The sequence below is a fragment of the Onychomys torridus genome, chromosome 9 (assembly GCF_903995425.1).
Source record: "Onychomys torridus chromosome 9, mOncTor1.1, whole genome shotgun sequence".
NCBI classification, from domain to species: domain Eukaryota; kingdom Metazoa; phylum Chordata; class Mammalia; order Rodentia; family Cricetidae; genus Onychomys; species Onychomys torridus.
In genome coordinates this window covers 45,092,769-45,110,240 of record NC_050451.1, presented here as the reverse complement: position 1 = coordinate 45,110,240, position 17,472 = coordinate 45,092,769, and the positions used below count along the sequence as shown (strand labels likewise).

General features: G+C 41.7%; 1 protein-coding gene across 1 annotated transcript in view; it reads right to left on the bottom strand.

Moving 5' to 3' along the window:
- Window positions 1-1,723: 1,723 nt before the first annotated feature.
- The window catches only part of Mphosph8 (M-phase phosphoprotein 8), a 33,158-nt gene continuing 17,409 nt past the window's right edge, over window positions 1,724-17,472 (bottom strand). The window contains exons 6-14 of the mRNA XM_036200068.1: window positions 15,695-15,820; window positions 15,529-15,617; window positions 12,102-12,242; window positions 11,531-11,617; window positions 9,484-9,638; window positions 6,934-7,088; window positions 3,404-3,531; window positions 2,295-2,378; window positions 1,724-2,009 (exon numbers count right to left, since the gene is read on the bottom strand). Of these exons, the coding sequence (XP_036055961.1) occupies window positions 1,968-2,009; window positions 2,295-2,378; window positions 3,404-3,531; window positions 6,934-7,088; window positions 9,484-9,638; window positions 11,531-11,617; window positions 12,102-12,242; window positions 15,529-15,617; window positions 15,695-15,820 (1,007 nt within the window). The 3' untranslated portion in view covers window positions 1,724-1,967. The remainder of the gene's footprint in view (window positions 2,010-2,294; window positions 2,379-3,403; window positions 3,532-6,933; window positions 7,089-9,483; window positions 9,639-11,530; window positions 11,618-12,101; window positions 12,243-15,528; window positions 15,618-15,694; window positions 15,821-17,472) is intronic.

The following is a 17,472-nucleotide window of genomic DNA, read 5'->3' as shown; positions in this document are numbered from 1 at the left end:
CCTTTTTTTGGCAGGAATCTGTAGAGACATTCCTTGGAACAGAATTGTCTGAAGACACGCACTCACCTGTTTGCAAAATCCCTGCTCAGGTACACCTATAAGCTTGATCATGGTCCTCTTAGCCCCAGATTTACAACTTTTACCTTATGTTCCTTTAGAAAGTGAAAGTATGATACTAAAAATGTTGTGTAATGTAAAGTATATATGTATATATGCTAGGGATACTGGCTCCATTCTCTTACCTGTTTAAGAGAGAATCATCAACTTTGTTTTGTTATGCCAACAAAATAAGATTTTTATAGAAATACTCAATATTTTCTGGTGTTCTTGTCCTGTTCTGGCTATTTCAGGTGTGGTGCTGCTGACCAGCAGTGAGGATGTTGCTTGAGACCTGAGAAGCACATTCACAGGATCAAGGGCTGTGCCACTACCACCTGGCCTATGTGGCCTTCAAAGAGGGAGAAAATACAGATTTTTTTTTTTAAAAGCTTGTAAGTGGATTTGTCATTAAAATACCTGCTTTATAATAGATAAAAATGTAAATCAAGTTAAATTACTAAAGTATCAAATGTACTTTTAAATATGACAAAAGTGACACAAAAATGCCATTTTGTTGGGTATAGTTAGTGTATGCTTATACTTGGGAAAACCTGTTTTGTGACAGGGTTTCTCTATGTAATAGCCCTAGTTGTCCTGGAACTCACTTTTAAAGACCAGGCTGCCTTCAAACTCAGAGAGATCTGCCTGCCTCTGCCTCCCAGTTCTGGGATTAAAGGCGAGGGCCACCACTGCCCAGCTTGATTTAAAAAACAACAACAACAACAACAGGGTTTGTTGGTGTACTTGGAGATAGAGTAAGATTCTTTTAGTTTGAAGATAGTCTGGTCTGCATAGTGAGTTACAAGAGAGCCAAGAAAGGAAGCAAACAGTAATAGCCATTGGATTAGAGAACACTGAATAGGTAAAAATGTATTGACTGTTTATAGCTTGCTGCTTGGTGATTCTAATTTCTTTAGGGCTGAAACCTCTTAAAAAGCCCAGACAGACAGACACATTGTGACCCAGGCATGGTAGAACATGCCTATAATCCTGAGGCAGGTCTGAGCCAGCAGAAATTATGTAGGAAGAGCTTCTCTAGAAACCAGAATAACATTCCTATTTACTGATGAAAGATTTGTCTCTTACAGGCCACAGCATGCTTTGAGAAAAACACCGAATGTCCCAGACAGCAGCAGACCAAAAAGCTTTATTTTGCAATTTATCCTTATAAGCAATCGTGTGCCACAGGACACATTTCTACAATTCATTTCTAACTCATTCTGTAGTCAAAGATGTCCTTGAGCTAACATTCTGCCTCCTCTCATGCACTTTACCAAGTGCATTCACTGCACAAAGCAAATGGGCAAGTTTTTTCAGGTACTTTAGACATGTCTAAATCCTGTCTTCTACATGCTGGGAACACGGGGTGCATCTGTGACTGACTCACCTTTTCAAAGGATGACCATGACATACATGCCTTACCACCTTCAAGAGCATCAGATTCCACTTAGTAAGTGGTTTACAACACCCAAACTGTTTAGAAAGGCTCATGTTGTAGGCCTGGGAGGCCCTGAACCTGCAGCGCTCATGCTTCGGCTGACAACCTGCAGCCACTGTGACCCAGCTTGGATCTGGGCTTTTTTGTTTTTTTCTACAAAGACAACTCACAAAGACTAGTAGGAAATTTCAAGTTCAAAAGTTTTTAATTAAATAGTTCTCATATGTACTGTTCCACATTGTGGAAATAAAAGTATGCAGAACATTGAACATTTTGAACAATGGCACAAACACGTGTAGAGTATGTATGGTGAAGCCCCTGTTGTACCTTACCAGGCAACAGGTGTAAATTGCAAGTTTACAGGGAAAACTACATCTGAACATTTCAGTACACCAGAATTCCAAACTGCTACACAGTTGCAGTCCTGTGGTCAATGCAGCTGCACTCTGTATGCACCTATTAGCAACTTAACCTAAAGAAAAAAAATGAATGTTAGTGTACACCTAAAACACTGGGGTACTGCTCTTCTTAGTAAGCTACTGTATTACATAATAACCATTAAGAGTGGTCTAAAAAGTCCAGCTTCCTTTCATGTGTGAAAGTCAGGATTTGGACTGCTCAGCAGGGATGCCCTCAGACTTTACCTTCAGCCAGGTATGCAGTGCACACCTGCCTCAGTGCCAACATTCAGACACATCAGTGCCCTGTGCACTGACTACCTGAGCAGTAACCCTAAATATGAAACAAAGATTTTCACCTTGGCAAAGGGTGCTTCTGTCAACCTGATAAACAATTTATTGGGGCCGGCCACAGGGCTGAATGAGTAAACAAAGTGACTATCCTGGAGGGAGAAGAGAAAATAAAGTCAGATGGACTCACATCTGTGAGACATCTATAAACCCAAGAACCTTTTACAGTAGAAACCAGAGAACTGAGGGGTTTTTTTCTTTCTCTAAGTTTTGGGATAGGCTCTCTGTGTAGCTCAGACTGGCCTCATACTGGATGGCTCCACAGAGCGAGATCCAGGACAGGCACCAAAACTACACAGAGAAACCCTGTCTAGGGGGTGGGGGAGAGATCACATCTCAGCACATGGGAAGAACAATGGAAGTTCAAGGCCAATGAGGGCTGCATGTTGAGACCCCACCTCAAACAACAAAAACATATATAGCACAATCACAGAAGAAATATGACTGTACTCAATTAACTATGCTTAATTTAGCCTTAGGAAGGAATTCCAAAGTGACAAAATGTACAATTTCCTTCTAAGTTAGGAGTGATGGTGCACATATATGTCTGCAGACCTCTGGAACTCGCTTTGGAGACCAGGCTGGCCTCAAACTCACAGAGATCCACCTGCTTCTGCCTCCCGAGTGCTCGGAGTAAAGGCGTGCGCCACCACTGCCCAGCTGACTGCAGAACTCTGATACTCAGCAATCATGTAAACGTATCAGGAGTTGAAGGTTTGATGATGGCTTTATTTTAACCAAATTATACCAAAAAGCATTCCTTTATATCAAAAGAGAATACACTAATTAAGTGTAAACACAACCACTTCATATATTCTGGCCTCATGTAAAAAGTTCCCAGGGCTATGAAATTGTCAGAATGTTGGTTCTAAGACATTAGTGATAGCATTAAAGTAAATAAATAGGTAAACATTAAATATTTTAATAAAAAAATTGGATTATTTTCTTTTATAATAAATGGGAATTGTCCAAGTCTAATATGGGAATGAACATTTTTTTTGTATTTGTGTGTGGGATGTGTATGTGTGGTATGCACACCCACTCAAAGGTTCTCAAAGCACCTACATGTAGGCATTTTAAAGACCTTAAACTTAAATGAACTATAGAAAAATCTTACCAGAAAAACAGGAAGTTGAAATTTATCATTTAAAACTACAGCTTGTACACTGCATGGTCCACAGAGCCGAGCAATAACTTCTTTACCCAAGAAGTTTGCATGGAAAATAAAGAGCAGGACACCAGAACCTGAAGAAGAGAGCACAAGATGAATGCTATCACAGTGTGGTGGGCAGGGTCATCTCTGCTGACAGGACAGTACCTGGGAGACCCTCCTGCCACTGTACTGAGAAGGCTCCCACTCACAACATTTGCACTGTACCCTACAGTTTACACACCACAGAACTCGAACAACCCTCAGGGAAGAGAGTCATGTATTTCTTCTCTGTCTGTACTGAAGGTAGTGTATGTGTTTGTGTATTTGTGTGTCTGTGAGTGTTTTGCCTGCATGTATATATGTGTACCTGCTGCCTGTAGAGACCAGAAAGGGGGTTAAGAACTCCTGGAAAAGGAGTTATAGTTGTCTGTCATGTGGGTGCTGGAAGCTGAATCCAGGTCCTCTACAAGAGTATCAACCACTTCTAACTGCTGAGCTCTCTCTCCAGCCTCAGTTACTCTGTTTTTAAAACAAAATTTACATGATTTGACATCAATGTGTGATAGTCAGAGGATTACTTATGGGAACGAACTGGTTCTCTCCTTCCATCGTGTGGGCTCCCAGAATCAAGCCCAGGCCTCAGTCTTGGTGGTAAGCATCTCTATGTGTAACATACACATACTTTAAGTCTTATCCCCAGAACTACAAACCAACAACAACAACAAAACCCAATATACTTGGGAGCCAGCAAGATGGTTTAGGAGATAGAAATTCATGTAACCATATGTAAACAACTGGACTTAGTTATAAGCAGTCCAGTTGTTAACAATTCTTAAGAATCGAAAGCCTCTCCAGAAACATATAAAATTCTACATTGCTTACATATCATTGAAGAGTTTTTTTTGTTTTGGTGGTGCTTGGAATTGAACTAAGGAACTTGTGGAAGCTAAGACAAATGTTCTACCACTGAGCTTTACCATACCTCCTTTGAACAGCTTAGAAAGCATGGAGTGGCACAGAATGTCCAGGCTGAGACTTTGAGCCTGCTGCTGGGGTTTGTCTGAAATGCCACATTCTGTGCCTATTAGGGCCTTACATTTCAGGATGACAATAAAAAGATGCTAGAAGAATGTTAGAATTTCTTCTTTATGCACGTAAGGAAAAGCAAAACACAGTAATTATGTAAGTGTGGATGGTCCAGTTATAATAATGCATGGTAGAAACCAAGCCAAATGACCCCTCCCTGCAATGCATTCAGCCTATAATATTCAAAACAATCATGATTCAGTCATGATATTATGTGCTCTAAGGCCAGTACTTAAGTGAATGAGGGATGAGTTGGGCTGTTGGAAGTTTAAGACGAGCCTAAGTCTAAAAATATAAAACTAAACCAAATTCATTAGTCATCAAGTGGCTATAAATAATAAGGCTGTATTTCCTTTAAAAAAAAATTTTTTTTTTGAGACATAGGATTTCAAGTAGCCCAGGATACCTTCAAATTCACTATTATCCAAAAAGATAACCTTGAAATTCTGATTCTCTTGCCCCCACTTCCTGAGTGTGGATATTCCACTAAACGGTTTATCTGATACTATGGACCAAGCTCAGGTTTTTTGCATATTAAGCAAACATTGTACTGGAATTGGTCCTCTTGCCTTAGTCTCACAAGTGCTAAGGTTGTATAAGGTTGTAGCTCAGTGAGTAAAGGCACCTGCTGCCAAGCCTGACCACATAAGCTGGACTCCCAGAGAACCCACACTATAGGAGTAGAGAATTGACTTCCCAAAACTGTTCTCACTTGCACATACATCCTGGCACTAGCACAAATGTAATGAAAAAACAAAAACTGTTTCACATGGTGTTTGTGTGTATGTGTGAGACAGAACAATGGCTTTCCAGGTATAGGGCACTTACTGACCAACCCTGACCACGAGGTCCACCCTAGGCTCCACATGGTGAAGGAGAAAATCGAGTCCTGCAAATCCTCTGACCTCTACCCATGTATCATGGCATGAATGCACACATGGGCACACAAATGTGTAATTTGAAAGTGTTCTAAGTGCTAGGATGATAGGTGTGAATAATGAATACACATTAAAAAATTTTGTTTTTATATTGGCATTTATTATATGTACAAATATCTGTTTAGGTTCCTAGAAATCTTCAAATGCATTATCAGTAGCAGTAATCCACTCATAAATAGCACATTATGATGTAGGTTACAGCAATGCTTTTAAAAAAAATTAAAAAACAAAACTTTTTATTCTATGTGCATGCACCTACATAACCCATGTTTGGAGGCCAGAGGACAACTTTTGGGAGTTAGTTCTCTCTTTCTACCACATGGATTTTAGGGATCAAAATCAGGTCATCAGGCTTGGTGGCAGAAGCCTTACTTAATGAACTACCTCACCAGTCCTAAGTGGACATCTTTAAATTGAGGGAAAAGATGTTTAACAGAATAGCCAGGGCCCTATTTCCCACTTAAAGGGAGAAATAATGTTATCTGCCCTCCTTGAATATGCCATGGTACAAATGTGGAAGACAAGAGGACAGCCCTCAGATGGGTTCTGGCGACTGAACTCAGGTCGGCCCTTCTGCTTTTATTTATTATTTCACAACTTCCTCTATTCATCTAGTATACCCCGATCATATTCCGTCATTACATTCCCATCCCCCATACCCACCAAATCACTTCTTCCCCAGTTTTTTCTCTCCCAGTTTTGTTTTTGTTTGGTGTTGAGACAGGGTTTCTTTATGTGTAACCCCTGGCTGGCCTCGACCTGACAGAGACCCGTCTGCCTCCACGTGCCAGGATTAAAGGTATGAGCCACTATTGCTGGACTACTTTTGTTTTTGATGACCCACTACGTTTAATTAAGGTTGTTGCATGAGCACAGCTAGGCTATCACTTGGGCAAGGGCAGCTTCCGAGCAGCTCCACTACTGAGGAGTATGACTCCCCCAGGCATCAGAACTGCTGATAGCTCTGTCATTCATTCTAATGGGGGGGGACAGCCTCAGAAGGCCCAGACAGGAGGTTTTGGAACAATACTATTAAACAAACAAGCATGGTAGAGCTCATCTTTAATCTCAGCACACAGGGAAGCTGAGCCAGGTGGATATCAAGTTCAAGGCTAGCTTGACTACATAGCAAGTTCCAAGCCAGCCGAAGTACATAGTGAGACCCTGTCTCAAAAACAACAAAAACAAAAACTGAGAAGAAACCAAACAAGGGGGAACCCAGGAGATACATTAAAATTTAAGAGGAAAAAAAAAAAGTTAAAACTCAGTAAACAAGTATGATTATCAAGACCGACTCCTAACCCGGGGAAGGTAAAGTGGGATGGGGAGGCCTCTTGCCAGAGTAGCTCTGCCAGCTATCACCTAGTGGTTTCTGCTACAGACTTCCTTCAAAGTGAAGGTATACACTTAGGAATACACTCATCTTTACAGATGATAGCTTCACACACTCACATTTGAAGGAGAGCTTACCTTCTGGTATGTTCTGAGGGGGCTTGTAATTGAAATCTGTTGAGAAGTCTGGTCCCTCACAGAGCCGATGACAGGCTATTGGGAAAACAGGCTCCAAAAGAGCCAGGCGAGATTCAAAGTAATCCCTTATTGTTTCTTCTGCAACTCTTGAAAGTCTAGTGAGAGAAGACACAAGACTATTAACATAATAGCTGGGTATGGTGATTCATACCTCAGAACTCAGTATGCTGATACACACAGAGTTTGAGGCCAGCCTGGGCTAGAAAGAGACCCTATCTTTTAATGTAGATGTACCCAATTATTACACTGTACCACATAAATATCAACAAATTAAAAAATCTCCACTACCCTGATTTGGTCATTACACATTGTGTACTGCATCAATATAATACTGTATCCTACTGTAAAATTGAAGTTTAAAATATATACATTAGGGGTTGGGGATGTAGCTCAGTTGGTAGGGTGCTTGCTTAGCATGCATGAAACCTAGAGTTTGATCACTAGCCCCACATAAATCAGGTGTGATGGCATGCATCTATAATCCTGGTACTTAGGAGAAAGTCAAAGAAGATCAGGTCAAGGTCAGCCTCAGCTACAGTGAGCCTGAGGCTAGACTGGAATACTTGAGACCCTGCGTTCTCTTCCCCCAGGTAAAAGGAAACCACAAAAAGATGTCTTTATGCCCATAAAGCCTTCTCACTAACTTTGCTTTTTAATCCCCCACCCCACCCCCCAGTCAGGGTTTCTCAATGTAGCCAGGCTGGCCTTGAACTCAGAGATCTGCCTGCCTCTGCCTCCCGAGTGTTGGGATTAAAGATGTGTGCCACCACACCACTCAACACTACTTTGTAACTTTTTATTTTTGGCAGTACCTAAGGCCCTTGCACATGGCTAAGACAAGTGCTCTACCACTAAGCTATATCCCTAGCCCTGATTTCCCCTTTTAGAAACTGCTTTTCTGATTCTGTGTTGTGTAGGCCAGAGCCCAGCACTGTGTGTCATCTTTATCTCTCTGCCTTATCCCTTTGAAGCTGTTCTCTCTGAATCTGGGATCCACTATCCAGCCACTGCCAGCCATCTCCTGTTTCACTATTGCAGTGCTGTGCTCACAAGGAGTGAACAAGACCATGGCCACCCGCCTTGTTCACGTGGGTGCATATCATGCATTCTTACCACTGTGCTCCCTACCTCTCCGGCCTCTCTTTACTTTTGACGTTGAGACTGGCCTTGACCTCATTCTGTAGCCCAAGTAGACTTGAACTTGGAATCTTTATGCTTTAGCTGCCTGAGTAGCTGGGATTGTACCTGAACCACACAACTCAGCACTACCTTTGTGAAAAGGAACTACAGCTGTGGCCTCAGTTGACTTCCCTCTGATGACATGCCCTTTAAAATGTCCTTTTCATCCATCTCCTCTTGTTGGAACAGTAGTTGCACAAGGGCAACTTTTACTCAGTCTTCTCCATAATACTGGCCTTCTTTGAAACCGAGTCATAAAACATGTAGCATTTGGCTAACGCATGAATGAAAAATCAGAAATGAGAGCTTCTTAGTCCTGAGGAAAAGAAGAAGGCTGGGTACCCCATTGCCAGGCACTCTGCAGTTACCCATGTGTTCAGAGAAAAAAATAGGGATGAACTGGCTTCCAGAGATTCTTTATGGGAATGTCAAGGACAGACAGGCTGTAAAATAGACAAACCAGGCAAGATGCAACTCAGTCCCTTGTCTAGAATTTACTTTACTTTCTGTTTAGAATACATGGTATCTAGTTTTCAAGCTTAGAAGGCCAGGGACCTGACTGAATAATAAGGACCCCATCTTCTCTAGCAGCGGTTTTGGCAGGCATTGTCAAAGAATTTTGTGTTTATGTGGTTGGGGGATGGAACCATAGGCTTTAGCACATGCTAGGCAAAAGCTCTACCACAGAACCACACCCCAGTCCATCAAAAGAATTCTTTAGTGAGAAAGATAAACTTCTAATACGGTTCAAAATGCGCTTGAAAAATAATGCACTTGAATAGAGTAGAGAGCCATTGAGGAAGACACAGATATCAACCTCTGGTCTCCACATGCATGCACACCACATACACATACAAAGAAAATGTTAGCCAAGTTAAGACTGGACATAACTTTTTTGAGAAAGAGTCTTTACAGTCTAGGCCAGCCCTGAATTAGCTATGTAGCTAAGGAGCCAAGCCTCCTAAATGCTATTATAGGCACATGCCACTATGGTTGGTTTTAAGAAGTGCTGAGGACTAAACCCAGGGCTCTGCACACATTAGGTAAGCACTTTACTGAGCTACATCTCTGGTCCTAGATTTAACATTTTAAGGAGATGTTCCCAGGGTTTTCTAAGATTTTAGTAACCTGTAGGAATATATACCTAATAAATATGCTAATTGCTAAATGCATGCTCTACTGAGGAGAGAAACCCAACAGGATAGTCTTTTTTGAACATTTTCCTACACAAACTATTCCAAATAAAATGGCTTAAATAAACAGCCATTATCTCACTCTGACTTAACCACAGCACATTCACCTGACACTTACGTTTCCAAATGGCTCTTCAGCAGTTCGTACACAAGCACATTGTTACACTGTTTTGCAAAGTACAATGCACTATTTTGGTGCTTTGACAAAATATTGCAGTCAGCTCCACATTCAATCACAAGGCGCACAATGTCCGAGTTTCCTCTTTTACATGCCTAGGGTCAGAAAAGAGGAGTGGCAATTTCTTCACTGTGAACCATAGTAACTTCAGTTGGTGTGGGTAGTTTTCTCCACATAGGTCTGGCAGCTCTTTTTCAAGAGGGCAAAGCATAATACAGAGAAGGGAAGACACCCAGTGCCAGGTCTTAACCAGCATTAGCAACAGGGCAGCACTGAAGAGGTATACTAGAGGCTTCGATGAGGAGGAGTCGCCCCCAGAGTAAATGTCCTGACACTTCTCTGGGCTCTAGACGTTCATCTACAGTCCCACCTCATCTTTCCCAGCACCCTGTTCTACCTTTCAGTGGTACCCTCTCAAAGAGGGACACTCAGCTTCTGCTTGGCCTTTGGCTGCCAGAGCGCCCTAACTCAGCAAAATCAGCCACCACCTGTTACCATGTTCTGCAAATTCAACCCCTAAAATGCTGGAGAACCGCTCACTTAATCCCTTTTACTATTTAGGTACAGATTAATATTACTTCACTTACTACAGGAACATCCTCTTCCAAGTTTGAAAGGACTGTCTTTTCCTGAATCCACCTTCCTTCTCAAACTAACCTACCTCTTAATCTTGGTATTTCTTTCTCGGTTTCCCAAGTGCCTTCAGGAGTACTCACAATCCTGGATGGTACTGTAGAAAATACTGTGCTTTCCTTCTTGTGCTTTCTTCCACTGAGGTACAACTGTCTGCTGTCTAGTAAGTAGTTTCTCAGTAAGGCAGTGCTCTGAAGTGCTACCTCTGGTCTCCATATGTGTAATAACAGACACACACACAAAGACTAAGACTCCTGCATAAAAGGACTATTTACACAGACTCAAACCAGGCACAGGAGGGCCTCGCAAAGCAATGATCAAGGCCTTATGGGTCTGACAGGAGGCCCACAAGAAGGAAAGAACCCGGGTTATTAGAAGACAGAGTTCAGGACAAGCCTGGGGTTGTACTGCAATCTACCTTACTGCTCATACCTGACAAATACAGACAAATCCCTGCTTAGAGCACAGCTTATGCAAGGCTGTACTTCAGGGAAGAGAGAAGACAGAGTCACTATGGACACCTGGATTTGCTGAGTCCTAGCAGCACTATGAACCAGAAACCTGGAACTACTGCAGAGGAAGGAAGCACTCTGGTCTGAGGCCAGGGAGGTACATGCAATCTACCACTCAAAGAGGAGTACAAGCAGGGAGGCTGGGAAGCAGCAGGAAGATTCAACAATCTTCAACTCAAAACATGTCTGCAAGCCACAATTCCAATGAGAGTACATCATATTCCTTTCCTATTCCCAGGCCTCCAAACCTCTAAAGACGGATGCTGAGCACCCTTTCATTTGACTACAGGATTCCTGGTTATATATATAGTCACGGCATCTTTGGAGTACCTTTGGCACAATTATCCAATTCCTGCTATATTCAGATGAATATGTATGGACCTCTGATGTCAGTTTCTTAACTGGCACCGGACATACTAATTGCTTCTAGGAAAAGCCTATCTCTGTCTAGCTTAGCACACAAACTCTTTCTCACTCTTAGGGAATGATAAGCCACCCAAGACACCTATTTGTAAATTTCTAATAAATTGCACTCTTTGCAGCCCTGGATCTCTCTGCCTCTTTCCAGTACCTTCTGCTTCTAGCAGAGAGTCCCACTCACTTAACACCAGCAGTCCCTTCCATCTCTCCTGACTCAATGCCTACCTCTTCCACCCCATGACTCTTGCTGGGTCCCTTAGACTGAGCTGATTCTAGCACATCACTGACCCTACCATACTCTACTGCTCTGCTGATCCACGTCTACTCCATGGGAGCTGCTGAATTCCAGGGACTACCTTGTTCCTATGATTTTCCCAGTCTGTAGTACCACATCAACACCCAGTGTGAAGCTGAAGACTTACTTTCATGAGTGCAGTCTCACCATTGCTTTGCTGGACATTTACAAAAGCTCCAGCTTCCAAAAGAATAGCCACAGTGGTTAAAAAATTCTATTAAAAAACAAGAAACAAATTTAATTCCAAGAATTCCTTAAAAGTCAGACAAACCTATCTTCAAGATATTTGAAATCAGGGAAAAACTCAGCAGATTGTATTCCATGCAGATGACTGGTCACTGTCTCCCTGACTCTTCACTGTAGGGCTGCAGGTGCCCACTTACTGAGCCTAGTCCCTCACTGATATGTTACCAAGTGCCACAGAAGTCTACCCCTGTGTAGAATTCTACATGTGAGTCTTCTAAATCACTTAAGATTGAAATAAATACTGTCAGGGTAACTAGAGTTTATACTCATTATAAATTATCAACTGGGTAAGTCACATTTTAAATCTGATTACAAAGTGCTACTAATAGCAAAAATTAATTCACATGTCACAGACTCACTGAAACCACAAAGTAAGGCTACATAACATATGCCCATTATATTTCACTACAAAAACTGGTCTCAGTGTTCCTTCACGCAGTCACGTCTCAGACCTTTTCAGCGGCATGAATGAGGGCTGTGGTCCCGTTTTTCTGACGCCCATTCACTTTTGCACCTTTGGTGATGAGGAGTCTCAGCAGGTCATCTTGCCCTCCTGCTGCAGCCAGCATCACCAGCGTCATCCCGCTAGAGTCCTGTGAGTTCGTTAAGGAGAAACCATGCAGTCTTTAATCAGAAACATTTTAGAAGCAAGTCTCTGCTGTCAAGATGTTTCAATGAGAAATCACTGAAGGACTTGATTTAAGCATCCACTTAGGCTAGTTAGCTACTTAGCCTAATAAGTAATCAGAAACTAATAATCTTTAGGATTTTTTCACATGTGTTCATAGTGGGGAAGGTGTACAGATGCCTATGTGTGCAGATACATACAGAGGCCATTGCTTTCATCAAATGCTTGCTATCTTAAGATTCACTTATATTATTGTATATTATTTTAATTATGTAGTATGTCTGTGTATCTCTGTGGGGGTGTGTATGTAAGTCCAGAATTCATCAGATCCCCTGATCTGTAGTTACAGGGATTGTGAGCTCTACCAAACAGGTATGCTGAGAACTGAAGTGCAGCTCTCTGCAAGTATGCCCTTAGTCACTGAGCCACTTCTCTGGCCCCTCTACACCTATTTTTTTGAAACAAAGTTTCTTATCAAATTCAACACTCACCGACTGAGCTACATTGACTGGCCTGTAAGCCCAAGGGATATACCTATCTCTGCCTCCCAGATAGGGGCTGCTATTTGTGCCAGGAATCCAATCTCAGGTCTTTCATGCTTGGGGGGCAAGTGCTTTTCTGACTGAGCCATATTCCCAGCCCTAGAATTTACAAAGTTTGTGTGTATGACGTGTAGGCACAAGGACTGTACATAGGTAGAGATCAGAGGCCAAACTAGGCACTTGCCTCTCACCTTGTTAAAAGCAAGGTCGATTCTTTGTGCACTATTGCACACAGAAGGATTTCTCCTGTCTCTACTTCCTATTTTGATGGCATCAAAAATGTAAGCGACTGAGCCTAGATTTATGTGGATTCTGGGATTCAAACTCGGGTCCTCACACTTGATGACAGCCTTTTATACACTAAGCCCATCTCCCTATCTCCTAGAGTTTTAGAAAGATAAATGTTGCTGTCAGGTATGGTGGTACATCTTTAATCCCAACACTCAAGGCAGAGGCAAGTAGACTGAGTTTCAGCCCTGTGAGGGATATACAGTGAAATCCTGTTAAATAAATAAAATAAGATAAATATTGCCATTAGATTTTACAATCACCCTGTATAAAAAAGAGATATAGTGGCTCATGCACTTAGAAGGTAGAGGCAGAAGGATTTCTACAAGTTTGTGGCTAACCTAACTACATATACATTGAATTTTAGGCCAACCTGAGCCAAAGGGGGACAAGTTAAGGGTCTGGAGAGATGGCTCAATGGTTAAGAGTACTTGTTGCTCTTACAGAAGAGTCATTTCAATTCCCAGCATCCACATGGCAGCTCACAACTAGCTGGCCCTACTCTAGCCTCTGCAGGGTCCTCCATGCACATGAGGCACAGACATACACTTAGGCACACACATAAACATTAAAATTAAATAAGGCCTGGAGAGATGGCTCAGCAGGCAGTATACTGGCTGTTTTTTCTGAGGTCTTGATTTTAATTCTCAGCACCCACATGGCAGCTAACAACTAGTCCCAGGAGATCTGATGGCCTCTTTTGTGTACAGGCACACAAGAACCATATGCATAAATAAACATACACACACACCTTTTCAGAAATGAAATAAATTCACTGTAAGAAATTCTCTATCAAGCTTTCTTGATATAAAATGAATGGCCAGTTTTGGGGCAGATATTGATCAGTTCTCTACCTATAAACCTAAAGCACGATTTAAAATGACCAGGGAAAGAATTTCACTAAGTGAGTGTGGTGACTCACACACATAACCCCAACACTCAGAAGGTAAAAGTAGGAGGATCAGGTGTTGGTCATCCTTGGTTCTACGTGACCCTGGCTCAAAACAAAAAAAAAAAATTCTTTAAGTGACTGAAGGCAACCTATATATACACTTCCCCTACCAATAAATAAAGATTACAAATTTTTAAAAAGATTTTTTCTCAAAAAAAAATCAATAAAAATTTTGTTAATAAAAGATTCTAAAAGTCAAAAACATCATTAAAGAAAAAAAAAAAAAAACACCTATGAGAATATAATCTTCTCTGTATCGTTCCAGTTTTACTATATGTGCTGCCGAAGCAAGCACAAGAATGTAATCATATGGTCTCTAAAGAAGACGAGACACTTAAAAGTCATAAAATACATCAACAGATGTACCTATATAATGTAGAAATTACTAGAGCCAGGTGTACTTGGGAAGTTTAGGCAAGAGAATCACTACAAGTTCAAGGCTAGTCTGGGCTATATAATGAGACTCTACATAAGAAAAAAATTCTCTGCACAATTCAGGTCTCACCTAAAAGGCAGAGGAAAAAACTCCAATATGCTTCCATGTAAAAAGAAAAATCAAAAAACCCACACACACTGGTTTATGAAAATCTTAAGTGACAATGGAAAGCTGGGTAACTGCTATATGGGCTATCATCAAAAGCATACAACAGCCACACGAAAGGGAAGTTCTTTTACACCCTTACACTGCAGCACAGGACAATGCCAGACATGGCTTGAATGATACATGTAGACATAAGTATTTAAACACTTATTTGCCAGCTGGTGGCACTCAATGTGCAGCCTTACTGGCGTACACTACCGGGGACAAGCTCTGCGATACAGCCATGCCGACTTCTAGTTCACTGTGTCTGCTCTGTGTTTCCTTGGGGATGTGAGCTCCTGGTGTCCTGCTGCTGCCAGGACTCTTTGCCATGGTGGACTCCTACCTTCTGGAACGGTCTGCCCAAACAAACTCTCCCTTCTTTAAGTGGCCTCTGATCATAACCTTTTATTACAGCAACAGAAAAGTAAATAACAGCCGGGCGGTGGTGGTGTACCCCTGTAATCCCAGCACTCGGGAGGCAGAGGCAGACAGTTCTCTGTGAGTTCAAGGCCAGCCTGGTCTACAGAGCGAGATTCAGGACGGCCAGGCTGTTGAACAGAGAAACCTTGCTTTGAAAAACCAAAAAAACAGAGGTAGGAGGATCTCTGTGAGTTCCAGGAAAGACACAAAGCTACACAGAGAAACCCTGCTCAAAAAACCAAAAAACAAAACAAAACAAAACAAAAAACAAAAAACTACTTAAACCAGTCATTTTAGAGAGCTGGAATTTCAGGGATTCTAATGTACACTTACAGTCTATAGAATTTTGACCTTTAAAATGTGAACATGTATTTACTTTTCTAAGAAAATAACTGAATTACCACACTGTGCCAGAACTATTACTTTCCATGCTTTTTGTGAGATTTCCCTCCCAAGAACAGAGTACCTCTTGATCTAAGTTATAATCTTCACTGGAGTTCAGTGCAACCTTCACACCAATATAATCGCCATTTTTCACAGCATCCCTCAATAAATCTATAAGGAAAAGAAAAGTGCATTAGATTTTATAAATCTAAATTTATGGAAGAGACAAATAATATGCAATCACTCACTACTTGGAATTGCATTTGTTGTGGTAAAGGTCTCATCTTCCCCATCTAGATGCTTTTGAAAATCTTCTAATTTCATCCACTCCAACTGTAGGTCCATACCCAAACTCAAAATCTGTTGCCTGCCATCTGGAATATATAAAGGAATCATTAACATATAATCTTATGAAGTATTAAAAAAAAAAAAAAAGCAAAACAAAAAGCCATACTGTTGATTTTAAACAAAACTTTTATGTATACTGCACTGGAGCGCACATGATCAACACTGTAACGCACACCTGATCTGCATACTCAGGGTAGTCTAGAACTCCAGCCCTTGAGAGCTCAGGCAGCAGGGCTATCTACGGCAAGCCTCACCTGGGCTTCAGTGTGAGACTGTCTCAGGAACAAACACAAGCTGGGGGGCAGCGGCAGTGCACGCCTTGAATCCCAGAGCTCAGGAGGCAGAGGCAGGTGGATATCTGGGAGTTCGAGGACAGCCTGGGCTACCCAGAGAAACCCTGTCTCAAAAAACAAAAAGAGAAAAGAAAAAACATAGAATACCAAAGAATGAATGCATAATGAATACAAACATTAATGCATGCTTATGACCATACCTGGCTACTCTTTATGGTGTTAGCTACATCGGGAGCCTAAGTTAGAATCTGGATTGATCACACCCTTTGTAAAATTAGTCATTGGCAATCTACCTAAAAATTGTATTTTTGCCTGTTTCTATCTTCCACCATCTTAAATGACAGCTTTGATGATTTATAACTGTTTTTACACTTCTTGGGGTAAGGGGGAGTGTGGAGGACACATGCCACAGCACAGCCAGTCTGTGTCCTCCTTCACACTGCAGGCCCTGGACACCAAACTCAGGTCACCAGGCTTGGTGACAAGCACTTTACTTGCTGAGCCCTTTTGTTGCACCTCTTTTTCTTTTGTTAAGAAATCTTTGGGACTGGAGAATGAATCAGCAGGTAAAAGCACTGGCTATTCTTCAGAGGACTGGGGTTCGATTCCCAGCACCTACATCGTAGCTCGTACTTCCTAGAACTCAGCCACACATGATACACAGACATACACGAAGGCAAAAGACCCATATACATAAAAATACTAAAATCTTTGGAGATAGTAAGATAGCTCGGCAGGTAAGGCAGTTGCTTGGCAAGCATGGCCACCTGAGTTCTGACCCCAACACCACTCCTAGAAGCAGTCCCCTGGCTTGCACACATGTGCAGTAGTACATAACTGTGTGTGCACGGTGTTTCACATATTTACAGTCTTTCCCTACACCAAGGTCAGAAACCTTAGCCCCAGGACTACTAGCATCTAAAGTGGCCCTATTCTATTAAGGATTTGACTTTCACATAAGAGTCTGTGTGTGGATAATCTATTATCCTAAAATAGTGACTAAGAGCTGTTTGTTCATCAGTCGAAATCTAGGACATGTGTCAACTTTTCCCTATCTCACAGCGATGGATGAGCCTTACTGAAGACTCTGTTGTACTAATCAATACAATCTTCCTAGTGCTGAGGAAATAGGGTTTTCTGTTTTGTTTTGTTTTAAAATAAAAAGAAATGTGTATGGGTGTTTTTCTTGAATGCATTTCTATGACATGCATGTAGTACCCTTGGAGGCCAGAAAAGGGTATAAGAAAATAGAATTATTGATGGCTGTGAGCAGCCAAGTGGGTGCCAGGAATTGAACCTGGGTCCTCTGCAGGAGCCGCCATCTCTCCAGCCCAACTGCTACAGTTTAATCTATATAGTAGACTTTGATCACTACTGACAAATTG